The 27,782-nt window shown below is 39.6% G+C and overlaps 1 protein-coding gene across 1 annotated transcript in view; it reads right to left on the bottom strand.

Moving 5' to 3' along the window:
- The window catches only part of LOC142652831 (collagen alpha-2(VI) chain-like), a 147,552-nt gene that overhangs the window by 29,718 nt on the left and 90,052 nt on the right, over positions 1-27,782 (bottom strand). Inside the window, exons 20-22 of the mRNA XM_075828513.1 lie at positions 25,014-25,049; positions 1,334-1,396; positions 970-1,032 (exon numbers count right to left, since the gene is read on the bottom strand). Of these exons, the coding sequence (XP_075684628.1) occupies positions 970-1,032; positions 1,334-1,396; positions 25,014-25,049 (162 nt within the window). The remainder of the gene's footprint in view (positions 1-969; positions 1,033-1,333; positions 1,397-25,013; positions 25,050-27,782) is intronic.

Genomic DNA, 27,782 nt, shown 5'->3' on the forward strand with positions numbered 1-27,782 from the left:
TGTGAAAGAAAAGAAAAACACACTTTTTCCCATTACAAAATGCTTTACTATTAAAAAACCAAAAAAAAGCAAAAAAAGACACACATATTTGGTATTGCCGCATCCATAACGATCCCGGCTATAAAGCTATTACATTCTTTAACCCGCATGGTGAACGCCGTAAAAAATAAAATAAAGAACAATGGAAAATTTGCTGTTTTCTGCGAATCCTGACTTACAAAAAAATTGATAAAAAATGGTCAAAAAGTCGCATCTACTCCAAAATAGTACCCATAAAAATTACAAGTCGTCTCTCATACAACAGCATCGGCGAAAAAATAAAAAAGTTATGGCTCTTCAAATATGGAGACACAAAAACAAATAATTTTGAAAAAAAAGTGTTTTTACTGTGTAAGTAGTAGAACATACAAAAACTATACAAATTTGATATCATTGCAATCGTAACAACCCGTTGAATAAAGTTATTGTGTTATTTATACCACACGGTAAACGGCGTAGATTTAGGACGCAAAAAATAGTGGCGAAATGTCAGTTTTTTTTCTATCCCCCCCAAAGAAAGTTAATAAAAGTTAATCAATAAATAATATGTACCCCAAAATTGTGCTATTAAAAAATACAACTCGTCCCGCAAAAAACAAGACCTTATACAGCTATGTCGACGCAAAAATAAAAAAGTTATAGCTCTTCGAAAGTGACGATGGAAAAACTTAAAAAATGGCTTGGTCATTAGGGCCCAGAATGAAAGCAGGGGAAGGGGTTAAAGGCCATGGATACCTTTATATATATTTACAGATTGCGAATGGCTACGGGTCCGTTTTTGAGGACCTTATGGTCGTGTTCATGAGGCTTAAGCCTATATTTTCCTGTACCGTGAGATAGGGTTGAATTTTTTTTATTTAAGTACTATTGATATGTCCTATTGAAATCTTTATGATTTTAGGATAGAGAATATAGAACAGGAATACTTACTGGAAACCCAGGTGTGCCTGTAGGACCACGTTCTCCTGGTTGTCCATTAGATCCATATTCTCCCTGAACGAATAAAATGGTGTACAGTACAATTTACAGCATAATTGGGCATGGCTACAACACATCAAGGACAACAAGAAAAGCTAAAGCTAAATAAATTGCATTGGTCGCAAGGTTTTGACACTCATTTACACACGTCAGACAAATCAGTGACTAGTCAGTCCAGAATCCAGAGCAAACAGAGGTTAGACTTTAAAATAAGTATTAAAATATTATGTAGAAAGTATAAAATAGAAATTAAAAATACCACACCAAAAGACACAACATAGTAGATTAAAGAAAAGTAATTTAAATAGAATTTTACTGGATCCCCCTTTGCTCCTTTTGAACCTTGTTCTCCTCTCTCCCCAAAGTTTCCTCTTGAACCCTAATGAAACATAGAGAAAGAAATAATACATTATGCATTATAAACTTTTTTGAAATGTCCTTTTCATATCAAGTTCATGGCTTGTGGCATGGCAATAAATGTTAGGCCAGCAATAGCCCAACTGGATGTCTTGCAATGACAGCATGAGTAGCTATTGCATTGGATTGTCTCTACCTTTACTATAACATAATATAACAAAATAATTTCACACTTTGTAAGTTTATTGGAGGTTCAGAAACAGTTTGTATGAGGAATCTTCCAGCTCACCTTTCAGCAGGTTTTCACTGCACACTGAGCCTGGATCGCCGTGACGGCACACGGTAGTAAAGACAGGAAAAAGAAAGAGGCAGATGATCCAGCGCAGTGAGGTTAAAATGGAACGTTGTTCCAATTTTATTTTAACTTCTTTAAAAGGAAATAACTCCCAGATCCAAGGGTAAACACATTTGATGATGCCTACGCGTTTCAGATGTGTACAACGTCCTTCCTCATGGCTTGTTTGCTGGCAGGATGATGTTAAAACGAGGTTTATATCCGGTAATCAACAGGAGGAGGTGATTGCGGTCCAGCAAGATGGTGCTGAAACGCAAAACAGATCCAAGGAGGCCACATCAGCGGCCCGGGACATGGCAATATGCTCCACCAGTATAAGGTAAGTATTTAGCTCTAAGTGTTTATTGACACATACTATTGTATGTTCAAGTTTTTATAGTGGACAAAAAATATGTTCTTATTTGGTGATCAGATATAAACATTGGCGACAGTAATGCTCACATCATATTATTAAAATAGATTAATAGAATAAAACGCTAAAAAATACGTAAGTCTAAATTCTGTTGAAACAAATTAAATTAAAAACAATGTATATACTGGAACGAACATTGGTATTCATGAAAAGCATTCAACTATCAATACCGCTAATAAACAGTCGATACATAAGTGAATGGCTGATTGGTACAGGAGATTAAATATTATTGTCATATCTGATAATTCATGGTTAATAGTGAAACATTAATTATTTTCTGAGGTTTAAACCTTTGGGAAATCTGGTCTTGAGTGTAAATATCCAGTATGCTTCCCTTGCTAGAATTTTATTTTAAGGATGATTTTTTTGATTTCAGAAAATTGGTTGCTGTGTTGTAAAATTAAGGTCGGTATATTTGGATTGGGACTACTGAAAGATCTTGGTTCAAAGAGTAAAAGGTCTTGTTTTTTGTTTTTTTTAAACAATAGATGTCGCTCCTTTGAGAGTCCACTCTGCATATCCTCTTTCGCGTAGTCTTTTGAAAATTAGTTGTTGTTCTACCCTGTAGCTGTTGTCACTGCTACAGTTCCTTTCTGCTCTGTACATTTCCCCCACTGGAATTGATGAAATAGTTTGCCTGGGGTGGCCACTTTTAGCATGTAGGATAGTGTTCCCTGAAATAGGTTTATGATAGATTTTGGAGCTAATTCTTTCCCCCTCAATTCCCCCTAGTTCTAAATCCAGAAACGGAATGGTATCTTTTTCCAGGGAATAGGTGAATCTAAGGTGAAATAGATTGTCATTGAGATAATCTATGTGACCAAAATGACATGGCTTCATTATAAGGGCTTCTATAAATGTGGCTCCAACCCATGTAAAATCTGTTCTTATGCCAAACCCACCAAAGTCTTTAGGGACTCTGATAAAACCACAACTTTTTCAATTCAAACATATATTAATTGTAACATTGAGGCGGTGGTGTATATATTATTAAATGCACTGAATGTAATTTGCTATATGTAGGATGCACTAGTAGAAAGTTCAAAACCAGAATTTTAGCGCATCTGGGCTATATAAGAAATCCAAACCTTACTAATATCTCAAATGCTGCAAAACACTTTGTAATAAAACATAATAGATCTATTTCAACATTTGGATGTTATGCTATAGAGAAAGTTAACACCCCAAGTCGAGGGGGGAATATTAAACATAAAATTCTAGTAAGGGAAGCATACTGGATATTTACACTCAAGACCAGGTTCCCCAAAGGTTTAAACCTCAGAAAAGAATTAATGTTTCACTATTAACCATGAATTATCAGATATGACAATCCTATTTAATCTCGTGTACCAATCAGCCATTCACTTACGTATCGACTGTTTATTAGTGTCTGCATACTTGTATTGATAGTTGAATGCTTTTCATGAATACCAATGTTCGTTCCAGTATATGCATTGTTTTTAATTTAATTTGTTTAACCCCTTAAGGACACGGCCAATTTTGGCCTTGAGGACAGAGCAATTTTTTTTACATTTCCCTCTTTGCATCCCGACGCTCATAACGCTTTTATTTTTTGTACGACGTAGTTGTATGAGACTTTGTTTTTTGCGGGACGAGTTGTACTTTATGTACGTACCATTTTTTGGTACAAATACATTATCGTTTAATTTCTATACATTTTTAATTAGATTAAAATGCAGAAAAAAAGCAGTTGCGCAGCAGTTTTAATATTTATTTTTTTTACACCATACACCGATCATCATAAATAATGTTATACATTTGTTGTACACGTTGTTACGGTCGTGGCGATACCAAATATGTCTATATTATTTCATGTTTTGGGACTTATATTTGAAAAAGTTTATTTATTAGAAAAAATGTGTGTTTCTGTGGATTTTATTTACTTTTTATTTATTTATTTATTTACCATTATTTTTTTTTTACATTCATTTAACTTTTTTTTTTTAATCCCATAAAGGGATTTATCATTTTTATTTTTATTTTGTAAATGTAATGTACTGGCATAGATCTATATGCCAGTACATGAGCCTGTTACTGATTGTACACAGGCAGTTGTTAGGGCATACCTCAGTATGCCCTAACAACAGGAAATATGTTCAGACAGTCCTGGGGTCCTTCACCTGACCCTGGGCTGTCTGGCCATATGAGTTGTGGGCTTTGATCGCGTCACAGTTATTTTCTGTGACGCGATCAATGTGCAGTCCCCCCTCTTTGAACGCCGCGATCAGCTGTCATCGCGGCGTTCAAAGGGTTAACAGCGGAGAGAAGATGTTTCTCTTCTCTCCGCTGTCAGAGCGGGGCCGTGGCTGTGTATTACAGCCGTTGCCCCGCTCTCGATCGCACACACAGAGACGGCAGAGACTGCTGTCACACAGGACGAGTATGCTCGTCCTAATGCGCGAAGTGCTCGCCGCTCAGGACGAGCATACTCGTCCTGTGTCGGCAACCAGTTAAACAGAATTTAGACTTACGTATTTTTTTGCGTTAAATCTATTTTAATAATATGATGTGAGCATTACTGTCGCCGATGTTTATATCCGATCACCAAATAAGAACATATTTTTTGTCCACTATAAAAACTTGAACATACAATATTATGTGTCAATAAACACTTAGAGCTAAATACTTACCTTATACTGGTGGAGCATATTGCCCTGCCCGGGCTGCTGATGTGGCCTCCATGGATCTGTTTTGCGTTTCAGCACCATCTTGCTGGACCGCAATCACCTCCACGTGTTGATGACCGGATATAAACCTTGTTTTAATATTATCTTGCCAGCAAACAAGCCATGAGGAAGGACGTTGTACACGTCTGAAACGCGTAGGCAACATCAAATGTGTTTACCCTTGCATCTGGGAGTTATTTCCTTTTAAAGAAGTCAAAATAAAATTGGAACAACGTTCCATTTTAACCTCACTGCGCTGGATCATCTGCCTTTTTCTTTTTCCTGTTTAATGGTGGTACAATGGGATTCATACAACTAATATGACAGAGAAAATGTGACATTTTTCCTTGTAACAACCAATCACGATTCATATGTCATTTTCTAAACTGCATTGGAAAAATTCAGCATAGACTGGTTGTTATGGGCAAGAAGGTAAATTTTCTCTGATCCAATTTTACTATTTTATACTTCAAGGTGTTATATGTGCGTTATGATACACTATCAACTGTATGGACACAATCAATAACAAGCTGACCGTAATAAACCATGACATGTACTAATAGCGACATCTAAGCGGTTAGACAAAGGGGGGGGGGGCAATGGGTTGTCATGGGTGCTGGGAGTCTAATAAAGGCCCCCAGGTCTTCCATGTTGGTGCTCCTATTAAGCCCTTCTAGAGGAAGGGCTAAATAGGGGACAGCATAAAGCACAATATACTGCAATACATATGTATTGCAGTGTATTGTGCAAGTGATCAAACAATCGCATGTTTAAGTTACCTAGTGGGAGTAAAAATTTAAAAAAACGTCAAATTGAAATTACGTTTTTAGCAATATAGAAAAAAATATATGAATACTTCTAAAAAAATAAACCTTTTACCATTTTCTTTTCTAAAGTAAGGTAAACAATTAAAAAAACAAATATAATAATTGGTATCACTGGATCCAAAGTTTGAAGCATCACAATATAAGCTTCTTTATCTGCAACAGGGAACGCCGTAAGAAATAAATGCCAAATGACAGAATTACTGTTTTTTTGTGTCACCTTATCTACCAAAAATGGAATAAAAAGCGATCAAAAGGTTACATGTACCACAAAATGGTATTAAAAACACTACAGAGGAAAAATAAAATAGTCTCCCAATTTCGCTCCCAAAAAATTATTTTATAACCAATTCTTTTTTTATTTGTAAAGGTAATAAAACTTTAAAAAAAAAGCCGATCTACGTTGGGAATCGCTGTAATAGTCAAAAATAGGGATTTTGCAAATACCCTCACTTTTTTTATTTTATATAAAGTGAGTTGTGGGAACCACAAAGGTGTATACCACCAATTTATACTGATTTTATTTAGGAAATAGGGAGAAAGGGAAAGAGTTGTGGTTCCTTTGTAAAATTGAGAGTAATAAAAATAATAAACTTTATTGACTAATTAATTTTAAAATTATAAAATTAATTTTTTACAAATGTCCAATGTAGGTCAGAATAAATTGCAGTGCAGGAGGTGACCCCTTATCCTGCACTATAAGAGCAAAATTTGCCTATTAAGGGTATGTTCACACGTAGTCAACCAAAACGTCTGAAAATCCAGAGCTGTTTTCAAGGGAAAACAGACCCTGCTTTTCAGACGTTTTTTTTACCAACTCGCAATTTTCGCGGCGTTTTTCGCGCCGTTTTCGCGGCGTTTTTTACGTCCGTTTTTGGAGCTGTTTTCATTGGAGTCTATGAGAAAACAGCTCCAAAAACGTCTGAAAGAAGTGTCCTGCACTTCTTTTGACGAGGCTGTATTTTTACGAGTCGTCGTTTGACAGCTGTCAAACGACGACGCGTAAATAACAGGTCGTCTGCACAGTACGTCGGCAAACCCATTCAAATGAATGGGCAGATGTTTGCCGACGTATTGTAGCCCTATTTTCAGACGTAAAACGAGGCATAATACGCCTCGTATACGTCTGAAATTTGGCTGTGTGAACATACCCTAAGGGTATGTTCACACGAGGGCGTCCGTAAAGGCTGAAATTACGGGGATGTTTCAGCCTGAAAACATCCCCGTAATTTCAGCCGTAACGGCATGTGCAGGCGCTTGAACGCTGCGTCAATTACGGACGTAATTGGCGCTGCTATTCATTGGAGTCAATGAATAACGGCTCCAATTACGGCCAAAGAAGTGACAGGTCACTTCTTTGACGCGGGCGTCTATTTACGCGCCGTCTTTTGACAGCGGCGCGTAAATTACGCCTCGTGTGAACAGACAAACGTCTGCCCATTGCTTTCAATGGGCAGATGTTTGTCAGCGCTATTGAGGCGCTATTTTCGGACGTAATTCGGGGCAAAAACGCCCGAATTACGTCCGTAAATAGGCCGTGTGAACATACCCTAATAGTTAACCGTCCAATGCTATTGTCATACAAAAACCATATTCAGATCTTAGGCTGAAATTGATAAATAATTTATTTTAAATTGTGCTTTATTCTCTACTCTATGGTGGACTGAGTAGAGATCTGATAACAGTGGTATAATGATTATTATTCCAAGTGTGCTTATATTGTGTGCACTGAATAAATCAGCTTAGCTGCTAGTCAGTGGACACTGTATCAGTTTCCTAGAGTTCTCTTATGTGCACTGAATGTATCATAAATGTTGTTGGTTAGTAAACATTGTATCAATTTCTTGAGATTCTCATGAATGTACTGAGTGTATCAGCATTCAATGTTAGTTAATAGGCATTGTATCCATTTGTTGAGGTTCTCTTGTATATATTGAATATATCAGCATTAATTGTAAGGATATGTTCACACGCTGAGCCAAAAACGTCTGAAAATACGGAGCTGTTTCGCGGCGTTTTCGCACCGTTTTTTCGGCCGTTTTTGGAGCTGTTTTCAATAGAGTCTATGAGAAAACGGCTCCAAAAACGTCCCAAGAAGTGTCCTGCACTTCTTTTGACGAGGCTGTAATTTTACGAGTCGTCTTTTGACAGCTGTCGAACGACGACGCGTAAATTACAGGTCGTCGGCACAGTACGTCGGCAAACCCATTCAAATGAATGGGCAGATGTTTGCCGACGTATTGGAGCCGTATTTTCAGGCGTAAATCGAGGCATAATACGCCTCGTTTACGCCTGAAAATAGGTCGTGTGAACCCAGCCTCATTCAATAATCACTATTAGGGTATGTGCACACATACTAATTACGTCCGTAATTGACGGACGTATTTCGGCCGCAAGTACCGGACCGAACACAGTGCAGGGAGCCGGGCTCCTAGCATCATACTTATGTACGATGCTAGGAGTCCCTGCCTCGCTGCAGGACGACTGTCCCGTACTGAAAACATGATTACAGTACGGGACAGTTGTCCTGCAGCGAGGCAGGGACTCCTAGCATCGTACATAAGTATGATGCTAGGAGCCCGGCTCCCTGCACTGTGTTCGGTCCGGTACTTGCGGCCGAAATACGTCCGTCAATTACGGACGTAATTAGTGTGTGTGCACATACCCTTAGGGTATGTGCACACGTAGTGACCAAAAACGTCTGAAAATACGGAGCTGTTTTCAAGGGAAAACAGCCCCTGATTTTCAGACGTTTTTTTGAGCAACTCACTTTTTCGCGCCGTTTTTCGCGCCGTTTTCGCGGCGTTTTCGCAGCGTGTTTTACGTCCGTTTTTGGAGCTGTTTTCATTGGAGTCTATGAGATAACGTCTCCAAAAACGTCCAAAGAAGTGCCCTGCACTTCTTTTGCCGAGGCTGTATTTTTACGCGTCGTCGTTTGACAGCTGTCAAACGACGACGCGTAAATTACAGGTCGTCAGCACAGTACGTCGGCAAACCAATTCAAATGAATGGGCAGATGTTTGCCGACGTATTGTAGCCTTATTTTCAGACGTAAAACGAGGCATAATACGCCTCGTTTACGTCTGAAAATAGGTTGTGTGAACCCAGCCTTACAGCGTCTCTTCTTTGGTATAAATACCAAATATAATAGGCAGAAGCACGATAGAATATTGTGCTAGAGTTTGAGCATTTAAATTGTAGTTGCTGAACAGTGATGCGGTAGCCCGTATGAATAAGCGCCACAAAAATGCCCCAATTCTTAAGTGCTTGCTGTCAGTTTTCACCTTGTGTTCATGGGAACTCGTAGGCAGCAGCACATTAAGGTATTTTGGCTAAATAGCCTGTGTGTTCCACCTTTGTAGATGGTGCACACTTATAATCCTCACTATTGGGGTCAGCAGCGTTCTAATTGACGTGCTGAATTTTTTTTTAAGTTGTTTAAACAGCGAAAATGCCCCAGTTCTTAAGTGCTTGCTGTCAGTTTTCACCTTGTGTTCGTGGGAAATCGTAGGCAGCAGCACCTTAAGGTATTTTGGCTAGGTAGCCTGTGTGTTCCACCTTTGTGGATGGAGCACACTTATAATCCTCACTATTGGGGTCAGCAGCGTTGTAATTGTCGTGCTGAAATTTTTAGCTATTTAAACAGCGATGTAGTGACTTATATAAAATGAGCACTACTGAAAGCCCTGATTCTTATGTGCTTGCTGTCAGTTACCACCGTAATACGTGGAAGACCGTCAGCAGCAGCAGTGTAAATGGCATACAGCGCTGATCCTCACAAATAGGATCAGCAGCGATGCAGCTCGTCTATTTGAAGATGGCAGTGTACTTTGTAAGGTGCCCTATTGATTAGGTGCTTGCTGTCTGTTCTCACCGTCGTCACGGGAGAAACAGTGAATAGCAGCACGATGTAATAAAGTGGCTGAGCAGCCTGTGTATATCAATTTTCTGATTCAGTGAACGCTGTCAGGGATTCAGCCCAGCAGCGTGGTGTAATAAAGTGGCTGAACAGCCTGTATACATCGATTTGCTAATTCAGGGAACGCTGTCAGGGAGTCAACCCAGCAGCGTATGTCAAATTGTAGGCACCGCTCTCTTCCAGGGAGTAGCGTTTATACATACAAGTCGTTGCCGACTATTGATTGATGTTATAGGTAGCATTAGGTAGAGTTGGGACCTTATACTTTGGTTGCTAGATTAGGACTAAACACCCGACGCGCGTTTCGCCGGCATTCAGGCTTCCTCTTGGGGTGTAACCCGCCGGTTCTGACGCCCTTATATATGGTAAGTGCTGATTGACAGCTAAGGGGGCCAATAAGGTTGTTTCAAGTATAACAGTGTGTGGATGACAGTTGGATTAATTTCCAAGTATCTGTCAAAAGGCTCAATATTATTTATTTACAGAAAAATCAATTCCTAGAAGAGTTTTATATTTATATTAGGTATTACTTATAGTTTCTTATATTTGTTTTAATTAATACGTTGCTTATACATATGTGAATCTTTGAAATGTTAGATTTTTGTTTTTGTTTTGCACCATGTCTGATCAGATAAAGTGAAATGAAAAGAATTTTTATATTATTATCAAATGATAAATACAAGAACAATAAATTGATCATACTCTTCACTCCTTATCCATTTATATTTATTTTAATTAGAGATGAGCGAACCGGGACAACCGAACCCGGTTTCGGTCCGAACTTCCGGTAAAGTTCGGTTCGCAGCGAATCCGAACTTCACCGGGTTCGGCCGAACCCGTTTTGACCGAACCCGGTCAAAAACATTATACAAATCGGCAGCCACTTATCTCTATCAATCACTGATAGAGAAAAGAGGCTGCTGATTAAAAATAAAATAAAAAGCATTTCATACGTACCCGGTCGTTGTCTTAGTGACGAGTCCCTCTTCTTCCTCCAGTCCGACCTTTTCTGACGCGGCAGCCTGTGATTGGCTGCAGAGGCCTCTGCAGCCTGTGATTGGCTGCAGAGGCCGCGGCAGCCTGTGATTGGCTGCAGCGCTCACAAGGCTGCATCGTCATCAAGGAATGTCGGGCCGGATGTCGAGAGGGACGCGTCACCAAGGCAACGGCCAGGAGACCGGACTGGAGGAAGCAGAAAGTTCTCGGTAAGTATGAACGTCTTTTTTTTTACAGGTACTGTGATCGGTAGTCACTGTCCATGGTACTGAAACAGTTACTGCCGATCAGTTAACTCTTTCAGCACCCTGAACAGTGACTATTTGGGTATGTTCACACGGCGGGGGTCCGTAACGGCTGAAATTACGGGGATGTTTCAGCCTGAAAACATCCCCGTAATTTCAGCCGTACCGGCATGTGCAGGCGCTTGAACGCCGCGTCAATTACGGCCGTAATTAGCGCTGCTATTCATTGGAGTCAATGAATAGCGGCTCCAATTACGGCCAAAGAAGTGACAGGTCACTTCTTTGACGCGGGCGTCTAGTTACGCGCCGTCATTTGACAGCGGCGCGTAAATATACGCCTCGTGTGAACAGACAAACGTCTGCCCATTGCTTTCAATGGGCAGATGTTTGTCAGCGCTATTGAGGCGCTATTTTCAGACGTAATTCGGGGCCAAAACGCCCGAATTACGTCCGTAAATAGGCCGTGTGAACATACCCTTAGTGTATGTGCACACACACTAATTACGTCCGTAAATGACGGACGTATTTCGGCCGCAAGTACCGGACCGAACACAGTGCAGGGAGCCGGGCTCCTAGCATCATACTTATGTACGATGCTAGGAGTCCCTGCCTCTCTGCAGGACAACTGTCCCGTACTGTAATCATGTTTTCAGTACGGGACAGTAGTTCCACGGAGAGGCAGGGACTCCTAGCATCGTACATAAATATGATGCTAGGAGCCCGGCTCCCTTCAGGGTGTTCGGTCCGGTACTTGCGGCCGAAATACGTCCGTCAATTACGGACGTAATTAGTGTGTGTGCACATACCCTTACTGACGTCGCCTAGCAACGCTGCCGTAATGACGGGTGCACACATGTAGCCACCCGTCATTACGGGGCCTCATGCACACGACCATAAAAACACCCGTTATCACGGGTCGTAATTACGACCCGAAATAGCGGGCCCATAGACTTCTGTTAGCCACGGGTACCTTCCCGTTTTCTCACGGGAAGGTGCCCGTGCCGTTAAAAAGATAGAACATGTTCTATTTTTTTATTTTACGGGCCGTGCTCGTAATTACGACTCGTAAGTACGAGCACGGCCGGCCGGCCACGGGCAGCCGGCCGCTTTTGCGAACCGTGCTGTCATTATAATTATAGCAGCACGGCCCGTAAAATAGAAAAATAGAACATGTTCTATTTTTTTAACGGCACGGGCACCTTCCCGTGAGAATACGGAAAGGTACCCGTGGGTAACAGAAGTCTATGAGCCCGTTATTGCGGGTCGTAATTACGACCCGCAATAACGGGTGTTTTTACGGTCGTGTGCATGATGGGAGCACGGCTCGGAAAAACGAACGGCTGCCCGTGCTCATCTCCTGAAATAATCTGTGCTGCCTTAAACTCTGTGGACAGGTCAGGATCCTGTTTCTTTTAAATGCTGCTAGGGAACCCGCTCGATCCACTATATAAGGCTACGCTACAGTGCAGCATTTAAAAGAAACAGGATCCTGACCTGTCCACAGAGTTTAAGGCAGCACAGAGTATTTCAGGAGATGAGCGTGCAGATTCAGTGCTGTTGTGAACTCTGCTCTTACCATTACGTAGCTCTCAGTCTGTTATCTCTCCTCCACTCCTGTCCTCAAGAACACCTTCACATGATTGGCAAGTCACCACGTAATGGTAAGAGCAGAGTTCACAGCAGCACAGAGTATTTCAGGAGATGAGCGTGCGGATCTTGTGCGTGGTGGTGACTTGCCAATCATGTGAACGTGTTATAGAGGACAGGAGTGGAGGAGATGTAACAGACTGAGCTACGTAATGGTAAGAACAGAGTTCACAGCAGCACAGAGTATTTCAGGAGAGGAGCGTGCAGATTCAGTGCTGCTGTGAACTCTGCTCTTACCATTACGTAGCTCAGTCTGTTACCTCTCCTCCACTCCTGTCCTCAATAACACCTTCACGTGATTGGCAAGTCACCACCCCGCACAAGATCCGCACGCTCATCTCCTGAAATACTCTGTGCTGCTGTGAACTCTGCTCTTACCATTACGTGGTGACTTGCCAATCATGTGAAGGTGTTCTGGAGGACAGGAGTGGAGGAGAGGTAACAGACTGAGAGCTACGTAATGGTAAGAGCAGAGTTCGCAGCAGCACTGAATCTGCACGCTCATCTCCTGAAATACTCTGTGCTGCCTTAAACTCTATGGACAGGTCAGGATCCTGTTTCTTTTAAATGCTGCACTGTAGCGCAGCCGTATATAGTGGATCGAGCGGGTTCCCCAGCAGCATTTAAAAGAAACCGTGTTTGTGTATGTGTGTGTTTGTGTATATATGTGTGTTTGGGTATGTGACTTTGTCTGTTTTTGTTTTTATATGTGTGTGTGTGTGTATATATGGGTGTGTTTGTGTATATGTGTTTTGTGTATATGTTTGTGTATATATGGGTGTATTTGTGTATATGTTTGTGTGTAGATGTTTGTGTGTGTTTTTGTATGTGTATATGGGTGTGTGTTTGTGTGTATATATGGGTGTGTTTGTGTATATGTGTTTGTGTATATGTGTGTTTGGGTATGTGTGTTTTTGTTTGTATATGTGTTTGTGTATATGTGTTCGTGTATGTGTGTATAACTGTGTGTGTGTGTGTTTGGATATGTGTGTTTTTGTTTGTATATGTGTGAGTTTGTGTATATGTGCGTGTTTGTCTGTTTATGTGTGTGTGTATATCTTGTTGTGTTTGTGTATATATGTGTGTGTCTGTGTATGGTTGTTTGTTTGTGTGTGCGTGTATATATGTGTGTAGGTGAGTAGAAGTATTGGTATTGTTCACATTGATAACTGTTTTTTTATGTTGTTGCAGATTTTGATGTACCGATTGGACTACATCTACGATTCGTTGGACTACTGCGTAGATCTGCGTTTTTTCAAATTTTAATAAAATGGTTAACGAGGGTTTTGTTGGGGATTTCTTATTTCAATAAAAAAGAATTGTCTTTGTGTTTTTTTTTCAAACTTTATTAGTGCCTAGATAATGGCAGTTGGCTGATTGACAGCGTCCATTATTAAGGCGGTACTTAGTGTTAGCCGGTGCAGAGGCTAGCACTAACCACCCATTATTACCCCGGTACCCACCACCACCAGGGGTGCCGGGAAGAGCTTGGTAAGATCCAGTACCCGACCATCTGTTGTGATGGTCGGGCTCTGGGGCGGCCGTAGGCTGGTATTATGAGGCTGGGAAGGGCCAAAATCAGTGGACCTTCCCACCCTTGTAATGCTAGGCTGCTGCTGCTGTGTTGTATCGGGCTGGTTATAAAAATGGGGGGGACCCCCACGTCGTTTTTTTTTTGGAATTTAACAAATTTAGCAATAGACGGGTCCCCCACATTTTTAATAACCAGCCATATACAAGGCCGCAGCAGTCTGGCATTACATGGGTGGGAAGGGCCACTGGTTTTGTCCATTCCCAGGCTAATAACACTGTGTTGTATGTGGCTGGTTATGAGAAATTGGGTGGAACCCCATGTCTTTTTTAAAAAAAAAATGTAAATAAATAAATAATTTAAAAAAATGACGTGGGGTCCCCCCCACTTTTATAACCAGCCAGATACAACACAGCAGCAGCAGCCTAGCATTACAAGGGTGGGAAGGTCCACTGTTTTTGGCCCTTCCCAGCCTCATAATACCAGCCTGCGGCCGCCCCAGGGCCCGACCATCACAACAGATGGTCGGGTACTGGATCGTACCTGGCTCTTCCCGGCACCCCTGGTGGTGGTGGGTACCGGGGTAATAATGGTGGTTAGTGTTAGCCTCTGCACCGGCTAACACTAAGCCTCCCCTTAGTAATGGATGTTGTCACTCAGACAGCGGCCATTACTAAAGTGGTAATAATAAAATTTGAAAAGAAAAAGACAAAGATATAGATAAAATATTTTATTGAAATAAAGCACCCCCAACACAACCCTCATTAACCATTTTATTGTAGAAAAAAAACCGTCATCGAAGTAGTCCTCGAAACCGACGTAGTCCAAACACCAAACCTGTAAAAAAATAAAATAATGAAATAAAACATGTTGTAGGCTTAGATTCAGTTTAATGTGTGATACTGACTGTTATACCATGTATAGAAGCCTGCCGCAAAGTTGACTTAGATACAGGGCGCCAGCAGACAGTATCATACATGGCCATACATACATATATACAAATATACATACATATATACAAACATACATACATATATACAAGCATGCACATATATACATGCAAATATACATACATGCAAACATACACACATATATACATGCAAACTATCATACATACATGCATACACACACACATGAAAACATACATACATACAAACAAACATGCAAAGATACATACATACATATATACAAGCATGCACAAATATACATGCAAACATAAATACATGCAAACATAATTACATACATGCACATATATATAAACATACATGCAAACATACATGCAAAAATAAAAACATGCAAACATACATACATGCACATATATACATACATACATGACAACATACATACAAACATACATGACAACATACATACATGCAAACATACATACATGCAAACATACATACACACATGCAAACATATATACATGCAAATATACATACAAACATGCACATGTATACATACATGCCAACATACATGCAAACATACATGCACATATATACATACATACATGACAACATACATACATGCAAATATACATACATACACACATGCACATATATACATACATGCCAACATACATGCACATATATACATACATGACAACATACATACATACATGACAACATACATACATATATATATATACACACATGCAAATATACATACATTCATGCAAACATACATGCAAACATACATACATACATACAAATATACATACACACATGCACATATATACATACATGACAACATACATACATACATGACAACATACATGCAAAAATACATACATGCAAACATACATACATGCAAATATATACATGCAAATATACATACAAACATGCACATATATACATACATGCCAACATACATGCAAACATACATGCACATATATACATACATACATGACAACATACATACATACATACATACATACATGCCAACATACATACATACATGCCAAAAAATAATAATAATACGTTCATACTTACTTTCCTCCTGTCCGGCCTCCAGCGATGACGTTTCATTCATGTCGCCGCTGCAGCCTGTGATTGGCTGCAGAGGCGGTCACGTGGGATGAAGCGTCATCCTGACGTGCGTGACCGCCACTACAGCCTGTGATTGGCTGCATCGGCGAAAGGGATGAAACGTCATCGCTGGAGGCCGGACAGGAGGAAAGTAAGTACGAACGTATAATTTTTATTTTTTTATTACATTTAAATGGTATTTTCCGCGCGCCGAGCATGTACTGTGAAGGTTGCTGAAAGAGTTAGTGCAGCCCATTAACTCTATCAGCACCCTGGACAGTAGCATGCTCGGCGCACGTAAGTGACAGGTTCGGTCAGAACTAGTTCGGTCCGAACCGAACTTTTTTGTGAAATTCGGCGAACTAGCCCAACCGAACTTTTGATAAGTTCGCTCATCTCTAATTTTAATGTCTGAAGTATATATATTGATATGTGTTCACATACATATCCCCAATTTTATTCTCCACTTTAAATTGTTTATCCAATTCTAGACTGTCTGTTGTTTTGTGTTTTTATTTTTTTATTTTGTATTTTTATTTTTGTTCTAGAGTGACTTTCATAAGTCGTATTCAAATAGTTGAAACCACTTAGAGGAAAGGAGAGTTTGAAGCGAATTATTTATCATATTAAATTATTGCGTTTTATTCCTCACGTGCTTGTGCTGGAATGCCAGATAGGATCAATTATTTTAGGTTATGGGCCACAAAGATTTTTATTATTTATTATAAATTTATTAGGATTTCTCCTTTGGTGCAAAGCTTGTATTCACAGAAAGCAACCAAAATTAAAACTCTCATTTAGGCCATTTGGACTAACTGAGTTCATCTGAAATATCCATTTACTTTCCCTTTTTAAAAGGGCTTCATCTAAGTTGCCTCCTCTTATACCCATTTTGAGTTGGCAGATTGCCCATCCTTTGAGATTTGTCCAATTTAGATTGTGATGTTGCTTGTAATGTCTGGCGATTGGGGTCGGGGTAAAGGGTTTATTGTGCGCTTGACTATCTAGTTTGTTTTTCTCGTAGTTTATGATGGAGCCAATATGCGCTCTGATTCTGACCCTCAAATCTCTTTTTGTTTTGCCAACATATCTGAGGCCACAAGGGCACTCGAGGCAGTAGATAACGCCTGTTGATGAACATCTAATGTGTTCCCTTATGGTGTAGATTTTTCCTGACCCATCCAAAAAAGTCTTTGTGCTTTTTAGAATTTTACATGCCCTACATAGTTTGCAAGGGTAGAATCCTGGTGCAAGGATTTTTTGTTGATTGTTGGTTTGAGAGAAGTGACTCGAAACCAACATATCTGAGATGCTTTTACCCTTAGGGTATGTGCACACACACTAATTACGTCCGTAATTGACGGACGTATTTCGGCCGGAAGACCCGGACCGAACACACTGCAGGGGGCCGGGCTCCTAGCATCATAGTTATGTACGATGCTAGGAGTCCCTGCCTCTCTGCAGGACGACTGTCCCGTACTGAAAACATGATTACAGTACGGGACAGTTGTCCTGCAGCGAGGCAGGGACTCCTAGCATCGTACATAAGTATGATGCTAGGAGCCCGGCTCCCTGCACTGTGTTCGGTCCGGTACTTGCGGCCAAATTACGTCCGTCAATTACGGACGTAATTAGTGTGTGTGCACATACCCTTACGATAACCTGTGGGAATTTTTTCTCCTAAAATTTGGCCTAGATCTATGTCTGTTTTTAGAACATGCCAATGTTTGTTTAAGATGTCAAGCATTATGTTCCAATCTTCATGATAGTCGGTAATGAATCTTGGTTGACGTGGGAATTCAAGATCTTTTTTCTTTGGGGTTAGGAGATCAGTCCTGTTTGTTCGTAATGCTATATTATAGCCTTCTTTTATGCTTCTATTAGAGTAATTTCTCATCTGTAGTCTTAATTTTAATTCTGCAGCTCTCTCTTTGAAGATTTCAAAGGTTGAACAGTTGCGTCTTAGGCGCAGAATTCACCTCTGGGAATTCCCCTAATAGTGCTATTAGAGTGTGCACTCTCAGCATCTAACAAACTGTTTGTGGCAGTTTCTTTTCTATATAGGTCCGCGTTCAATTCTCCATTATCATCTTTGTATATTTGAATATCCAAGAATGGTATAGAGTTATAGCTAAAATCCAGTGTCAATTTAAGATTGTAATTGTTGTCATTAAGTTGGCGTATAAATTCTTGAAGGTTGGAGACAGTGTCACTCCAGACCACCAGATTATCGTCTATAAAACGCCGCCATAGACTGACATGATTAGTAAAATAGCTCATTCTGTCATCAAAGACGACCATTTCTTCCCACCAACCCAGATAGATGTTAGCAAAGGTGGGAGAAACTGCCGCTCCCATTGCAGTTCCTCGGATTTGTAAATAAAAACGACCATCGAATAGAAAAGAATTCCATGTAAGAATAAATTTGAGGGCACGAAGAACAAAGTTTTTCCGTACAGAATCTGAATCTGAATACCCATTACAGAGAAGTAGAAATAGACAAAAAGATCTGCCTAAGCGAAAACCAGAATTAGACAAAGAGACAAACCCCAATTCGGAAGTCCCTTTTTTACGGGACAGAGGAACATGGGGATTCAGGGGATCCCAGAGAGGGAAAAGAAAAAATCGAACACATCAAAGGATGTATTCAACAAAAATGTATCTTAAGCACCTATCATACCACCAGATATAATTATCAATAATCAATGATCCAAAAATATACCTGATGCTTAATTAATCTCAAATAAACAGCAAGAGTACCAAAATATATCTTTATTGTCCCAATAGGGAGAACATTACCCACAAAATACAAACATTTAAAATACAGATAATTTAAAAACACCCCGGATAGGAATGTCCACCGTATCCCATAGAAATGGTCATACTATATACCATATAGCGATAAGGAAATGTATAATCCTAGTACAGATTCCCCCAGGAGATCAGAAGTCTAGAATGATCAACTGGGTAGACGTAGAAACCTCATATAACCCATATGTGGGAGTGCAGAGGCAAATCTGTATCAAAAAATGAGCACTTAATTACCTGGGGTGGACATGATGAAAAGAAGACCTAATCCGGGGAACACCTCGACGCGCGTTTCGCTTCCTTCTGACGAAGGAAGCGAAACGCGCGTCGAGGTGTTCCCCGGATTAGGTCTTCTTTTCATCATGTCCACCCCAGGTAATTAAGTGCTCATTTTTTGATACAGATTTGCCTCTGCACTCCCACATATGGGTTATATGAGGTTTCTACGTCTACCCAGTTGATCATTCTAGACTTCTGATCTCCTGGGGGAATCTGTACTAGGATTATACATTTCCTTATCGCTATATGGTATATAGTATGACCATTTCTATGGGATACGGTGGACATTCCTATCCGGGGTGTTTTTAAATTATCTGTATTTTAAATGTTTGTATTTTGTGGGTAATGTTCTCCCTATTGGGACAATAAAGATATATTTTGGTACTCTTGCTGTTTATTTGAGATTAATTAAGCATCAGGTATATTTTTGGATCAAACATCAAAGGATGTAACCCATAATAACGAAATTGTACCTTTGGACTCATTACAAGTCATAAATCTTTCTAGACATTCTCTAACAGGGGCTCAAGCGAGGATTTTGAAAAGAGGTTTAAATTTTTGCCTGACAACTAGATTAAACAAATTCTCTATTATTAAAGATCTACATCTCTTTGGACGTAAACTTACCTACAAAAAGATTTTTTCAAAACAAGAACACAACACCTTACTAGAAGATCAAACTATAGTACTCCCAGAAGATCCAATGTTGGAGCAATAAATGGAAACTATTAGGGATTTGGAGGAATTACTCTCAGAAAACCTCAACCAAGATGAAACAAATATTTCAATTTTGAAAACTAAAAAACATCTAAAACCAAAATCTACGATAATGCCACCAATGGATACATGTCCAGCAATAAAAGTGTTTGTGGACTTGGTTAGTAGAGATATTCTGTCACTTCCGGCTCACACAACAAGTGACAACATCTCGCCGAAAGAACAAAAAGCGCTAAAAGAACTCAAATTATGGTCTACAAGCGATCCGATAAGGGTGGTAATATTGTTATTTGGCCTAAGGATAAATATATACATGAGGCTAAGCGTCAACTACTTGATAAAAATTGTTACAAACCCCAATGGGGTGACCCCACATGGCAATTCGTTGAAGAATACAAAATCATGATAGAAGAGGGCTTTAGTCTGGGAGCTATATCCCTCAATGAAAAAAAGTACTTAATGGTAAAAGATCCAAGGGTAGCCACTTTATATCTACTTCCCAAAATACATAAAAACAAGGATAACCCTCCAGGAAGACCCATTGTCTCTGGTGTGGGAAATTTAACTGAAAAATGCAGCATTTGGTTAGACCATGAACTTAGAGATATTGTCTACCAGCTGCCTTCCTACACCAGAGACACCATGAAGATTTTGAAAGAAATAGAAGGAATAAACCTAAACCCAGATGAGATCTTGGTGACTTGCGATGTGGAAAGTCTCTACACAAGTATAGACCACTCCAAGGGGTGTAGAGCAGTGGAATTCTTCTTATCTAAGGATACCAATTATAACCCTGTACGGAAAAACTTTGTTCTTCGTGCCCTCAAATTTATTCTTACACAGAATTATTTTCTATTCGATGGTCGTTTTTATTTACAAATCCGAGGAACTGCAATGGGAGCGGCAGTTGCTCCCACCTTTGCTAACATCTATCTGGGTTGGTGGGAAGAAATGGTCATCTTTGATGACAGAATGAGCTATTTTACTAATCATGTCAGTCTATGGCGGCGTTTTATAGACGATATTCTGGTGGTCTGGAGTGACACTGTCTCCAACCTTCAAGAATTTATACGCCAACTAAATGACAACAATTACAATCTTAAATTGACACTGGATTTTAGCTATAACTCTATACCATTCTTGGATATTCAAATATACAAAGATGATAATGGAGAATTGAACACGGACCTATATAGAAAAGAAACTGCCAACAACAGTCTGTTAGATGCTGAGAGTGCACACTCTAATAGCACTATTAGGGGAATTCCCAGAGGTGAATTTCTGCGCCTAAGACGCAACTGTTCAACCTTTGAAATCTTCAAAGAGAGAGCTGCAGAATTAAAATTAAGACTACAGATGAGAAATTACTCTAATAGAAGCATAAAAGAAGGCTATAATATAGCATTACGAACAAACAGGACTGATCTCCTAACCCCAAAGAAAAAAGATCTTGAATTCCCACGTCAACCAAGATTCATTACCGACTATCATGAATATTGGAACATAATGCTTGACATCTTAAACAAACATTGGCATGTTCTAAAAACAGACATAGATCTAGGCCAAATTTTAGGAGAAAAAATTCCCACAGGTTATCGTAATGGTAAAAGCATCTCAGATATGTTGGTTTCGAGTCACTTCTCTCGAACCAACAATCAACAAAAAATCCTTGCACCTGGATTCTACCCTTGCAAACTATGTAGGGCATGTAAAATTCTAAAAAGCACAAAGACTTTTTTGGATGGGTCAGGAAAAATCTACACCATAAGGGAACACATTAGATGTTCATCAACAGGCGTTATCTACTGCCTCGAGTGCCCTTGTGGCCTCAGATATGTTGGCAAAACAAAAAGAGATTTGAGGGTCAGAATCAGAGCGCATATTGGCTCCATCATAAACTACGAGAAAAACAAACTAGATAGTCAAGCGCACAATAAACCCTTTACCCCGACCCCAATCGCCAGACATTACAAGCAACATCACAATCTAAATTGGACAAATCTCAAAGGATGGGCAATCTGCCAACTCAAAATGGGTATAAGAGGAGGCAACTTAGATGAAGCCCTTTTAAAAAGGGAAAGTAAATGGATATTTCAGATGAACTCAGTTAGTCCAAATGGCCTAAATGAGAGTTTTAATTTTGGTTGCTTTCTGTGAATACAAGCTTTGCACCAACGGAGAAATCCTAATAAATTTATAATAAATAATAAAAATCTTTGTGGCCCATAACCTAAAATAATTGATCCTATCTGGCATTCCAGCACAAGCACGTGAGGAATAAAACGCAATAATTTAATATGATAAATAATTAGCTTCAAACTCTCCTTTCCTCTAAGTGGTTTCAACTATTTGAATACTACTTATGAAAGTCACTCTAGTACAAAAATAAAAATAAAAAATAAAAAAATAAATCTAGAATTGGATAAACAATTTAAAGTGGAGAATAAAATTGGGGATATGTATGTGAACACATATCAATATATATACTTCAGACATTAAAATAAATATAAATAGATAAGGAGTGAAGAGTATGATCAATTTATTGTTCTTGTATTTATCATTTGATAATAATATAAAAATTCTTTTCATTTCACTTTATCTGATCAGACATGGTGCAAAACAAAAAAAAAAAAATCTAACATTTCAAAGATTCACATATGTATAAGCAACGTATTAATTAAAACAAATATAAGAAACTATAAGTAATACCTAATATAAATATAAAACTCTTCTAGGAATTGATTTTTCTGTAAATAAATAATATTGAGCCTTTTGACAGATACTTGGAAATTAATCCACCTGTCATCCACACACTGTTATACTTGAAACAACCTTATTGGCCCCCTTAGCTGTCAATCAGCACTTACCATATATAAGGGCGTCAGAACCGGCGGGTTACACCCCAAGAGGAAGCCGGAATGCCGGCGAAACGCGCGTCGGGTGTTTAGTCCTAATCTAGCAACCAATGTATAAGGTCCCAACTCTACCTAATGCTACCTATAACATCAATCAATAGTCGGCAACGACTTGTATGTATAAACGCTACTCCCTGGAAGAGAGCGGTGCCTACAATTTGACATACGCTGCTGGGTTGACTCCCTGACAGCGTTCCCTGAATTAGCAAATCGATGTATACAGGCTGTTCAGCCACTTTATTACACCACGGTGCTGGGCTGAATCCCTGATAGCGTTCACTGAATCAGAAAATTGATATACACAGGCTGCTCAGCCACTTTATTACATTGTGCTGCTATTCACTGTTTCTCCCGTGACGACGGTGAGAACAGACAGCAAGCACCTAATCAATAGGGCACCTTACAAAGTGCACTGCCATCTTCAAATAGACGAGCTGCATCGCTGCTGATCCTATTTGTGAGGATCAGCGCTGTATGCCATTTACACTGCTGCTGCTGACGGTCTTCCACGTATTACGGTGGTAACTGACAGCAAGCACATAAGAATCAGGGCTTTCAGTAGTGCTCATTTTATATAAGTCACTACATCGCTGTTTAAATAGCTACAAATTTCAGCACGACAATTACAACGCTGCTGACCCCAATAGTGAGGATTATAAGTGTGCTCCATCCACAAAGGTGGAACACACAGGCTACCTAGCCAAAATACCTTAAGGTGCTGCTGCCTACGATTTCCCACGAACACAAGGTGAAAACTGACAGCAAGCACTTAAGAACTGGGGCATTTTCGCTGTTTAAACAACTTAAAAAAAAATTCAGCACGTCAATTAGAACGCTGCTGACCCCAATAGTGAGGATTATAAGTGTGCACCATCTACAAAGGTGGAACACACAGGCTATTTAGCCAAAATACCTTAATGTGCTGCTGCCTACGAGTTCCCATGAACACAAGGTGAAAACTGACAGCAAGCACTTAAGAATTGGGGCATTTTTGTGGCGCTTATTCATACAGGCTACCGCATCACTGTTCAGCAACTACAATTTAAATGCTCAAACTCTAGCACAATATTCTATCGTGCTTCTGCCTATTATATTTGGTATTTATACCAAAGAAGAGACGCTGTAATAGTGATTATTGAATAACTATTAATGCTGATATATTCAATATATACAAGAGAACCTCAACAAATGGATACAATGCCTATTAACTAACATTGAATGCTGAATCTCAAGAAATTGATACAATGTTTACTAACCAACAACATTTATGATACACTCGGTGCACATAAGAGAACTCTAGGAAACTGATACAGTGTCCACTGACTAGCAGCTAAGCTGATTTATTCAGTGCACACAATATAAGCACACTTGGAATAATAATCATTATACCACTGTTATCAGATCTCTACTCAGTCCACCATAGAGTAGAGAAAAAAGCACAATTTAAAATAAATTATTTATCAATTTCAGCCTAAGATCTGAATATGGTTTTTGTATGACAATAGCATTGGACGGTTAACTATTAGTAGGCAAATTTTGCTCTTATAGTGCAGGACAAGGGGTCACCTGCACTGCAATTTATTCTGACCTACATTGGACATTTGTAAAAAATTTATTTTATAATTTTAAAATTAGTCAATAAAGTTTATTATTTTTATTACTCTCAATTTTACAAAGGAACCACAACTCTTTCCCTTTCTCCTTATTTCCTAAATAAAATCAGAATCGCTGTAATAGTATTGACCCACAAAATAAAGTTGACATGTAATTTTTACGCAGGGTAAAAACAAACCCCCAAAAATATGGAGATATTACTGTTATTTTCCAATTTACCTCACAAAATAATTTTTCAACGTTTCCAAGTATAATATATGGTATATTAAATGCTGCCATTAAAAACTAAAACTAGTTTACCGTAAAAAATATCAGTCATACGGCTATGTGGACGGAAAAGTGGGACGGAGTTAAAGGGGTTGTCTCATAAAGAATTTTTTTTTATCCCTAAGCGCTATTAAATAATATGGTTGTCATAACGGGAGCGGTCCACCAGAAGAATTCCATTATTTACTGTATAGAAAGTGTGCTATTAACTACAACTATCTAACACTAGTAGTTATTTTAAAATCAGCGAATGCAAGCATTTTAATAACAACATGTCCCACATGTTTTAGTTTTTTTACTGCAGTCAGTATACAGTAGCCTGCAGTGAGCAAGTTATAGAAAATCATAGCAATAATAACAACAACAATCATAACCATATAATAAGTTGGATATTGTTACCGGAAAGCCTGGAAGACCGACTTCTCCACGTACACCCTTTAAAAATACAGGTAAAGAAAATTACTGCCAGATCTATGAAATATACATGATAATATACATGATAATCCTTGTTCTTATGTGAATGGTGTGTATACTTAAGATTTTTCACCATAATATATTGCAATTCAATGCTTACAGTTAATTGTACATCATGTTATGATAATTCACCCTTTTTAGTCTTTGTATCTAGTTATTATCCGTGAGCTTCAGCTGCTGAGTTGGAAAACCTTTCTAGGGCTATGTTCACACACAGTTTTTTTGCGGGCGAAAATTCTGCCTCAAAATTCCGTTTGGAAGTTTGAGGCAGATTTACCTCTCCCTGAGCGCCGATTTTCGTGCGTTTTTCACTCGCGGTGGTTGAGCACCGCGGGCATAAAACACAGCGAAATAAGCTTTCTCTGCCTCCCATTTAAGTCAATGGGAGGTCAGAGGCGTAAGCGCCCGAAGATAGGGCATGTCCCTTCTTAGTCCCGCGAGACAGTTTTCCCGCTCGCGGGAAAAAGACGCCTCCGCATCCCATTGAAATCAAAGGGAGGCATTTTCGGGCCGTTTTTGATGAATTTTGCGGCGCGGTTTCCGCGTCAAAAAACTTGTCAAAAAACTCAGTGTGAACATAGCCTAAAATTTATTTTATCTCAATATATCTTATAGTATGCTTGAGGATGTTTTTGTAGATAGTGTCCCTCTAAGGCCCAGTTCACTGAGTTTTTTGGCGCTGTTTTCGACACAGAAACCACATCGGAAACCGCTCCAAAAAACGTCCGAAATCGCCTCCCTTTGATTACAATGGGAGGCAGAAGCGTTTTTTTTCCTGCGAGCAGAAAAAAACGCTTGCGGGAAAAAAAATAGCTTTTTCTTCAGGTGTTTCCGTCTCTGACCGCACATTGACATCAATGGGAGGCAGAGAAAGCGGTTTTCACTGCGTTTTTTCTGTCCGCGGCTGAAAAACGCAGCAACAAACGCGGCACAGAGAGTGCAGGCAGGTCAAAATCTGCCTCAAAATTCCTGAAGGAATTTTGGGGCAGATTTTTCTGCCTACACAAAACTCTGTGTGAACGAGGCGTAATAAGGAAGTAGCTAAATTCTAATGAACTCTAAAACATAGGACCTGCGTTTGATGGTATTTCTACCTAAATTATTTTAATAAACACAGTTTAAAGGTTATTTTTCTTGCCTGCTGGATAACAGGTACATATAGCTCTAAGAGACAAACTATAAACAGTCACTTTGTAATGCAGCAGTTGCGCGACTGAAGCATCCATAGTAATATGTACAACTTAATATGGATGCTACGTCTGATGATACCAAAGTTGCAGTATGATGCGAGTCATCCTCCGATGCATTTCTTTTTTTTTTTTTTTTATAAATTCTTTATTTTGTATTTTACAACAACTTGCAGTAAACACACACATCATATGACCTCAGCATATGAAATTAACATTGACATTTAACAATTAACAATATAAAGGCAGTGCAATAGAAACAATGACTTTCACAATCCAAATTGCAAAATAGGCAATTTCCACATATTTTAGATCCTCAAGATGTATTTCACATCAAAGTCATTTCCTCTTGGATTCCTATCAAGATACATACAAAGAAAAGAAAATAACATACAGTACCATAACTAACAATAAAATAAATCACAATACACTACATTCAGAACAAAAAGAAAAGAGAATTGCTCATCATAAGGTAACAATCCATATCTCCAGCACATTGGATCTTCTGCGTATATTATAAGAACCAGAGCTCGCTAATACTTTCATATCCCTATATCCATAGGGCTGGCTGTCTCCCGGATGCCCCCTTCTCCTAATTAGCACCCCCTGCAGGGTCTGACCCAATCCATTACACCTCCCCCAGGTAAAGAGGACCACAGACCACAATTCCCCTCATATGTTGACCTTCATTGAACGCTTACTCTGCATCTTCCTTTCCCCTTCCTTCATTACTTACCCACTACTTTTTTATCTCTTTATCCCACCCATCCCCCTCACCCTCCTGTACCTTCCTTCTTATGATACTCCCTCCATGGCTTCCAAACCTTTAAAAACAGAGCCCTAGAGAAAGAATGCCAGCCCACCAACTCTTCCATTGAGTGTAATTGATGTACTTTGGCCCACCACATATCTATCGATGGTGGGTTCTCACTTCTCCATTTCTGCGGTATCAGCAGTTTAGCCGCTGAGATCATTAGAGTAGCTAAGTCTCTGCGTACAGGGGTGAAGTCTCCAGATGGAAGCCATAGAAGTATCAGCGTGGGCGTCAACTCCACCGAGCCTCCCACTATATCATTAATAGCTCTTTCTACTTGAGCCCAGAAGGGTTTAATTTTGGGGCAAAACCACCATATATGAGATAAGGTCCCAGGAAAAATGCCACATCTCCAACATACATCCGATGCAATAAGCCTAATCTGATATAAGTAAGCAGGGGTTCTATACCAGCGGGTCAGTAATTTGTAGGAATTCTCCTGATGTCTCACACAACACGAGAACCCATGGGATCTAGTCAAAATATAGGACACTTCCCTTTGTGTAAGGATAATATCTAACTCCTTCTCCCATGCCAATAAGAAACAGGGTTTAGTTGGGGCTAAGTCTAACAAAAGGTTGGTGTAAATCTTTGACAAAGCCCTGATCGGAGACTGAGGCATGAGAGTGTAATTTTCCATCCAGGTAGGATCCGGATATGGGGCAGGGGCTCCAGTCAAGAACCTGCAGCACG

This window comes from Rhinoderma darwinii, chromosome 5 (assembly GCF_050947455.1).
Source record: "Rhinoderma darwinii isolate aRhiDar2 chromosome 5, aRhiDar2.hap1, whole genome shotgun sequence".
Classification (NCBI taxonomy): domain Eukaryota; kingdom Metazoa; phylum Chordata; class Amphibia; order Anura; family Rhinodermatidae; genus Rhinoderma; species Rhinoderma darwinii.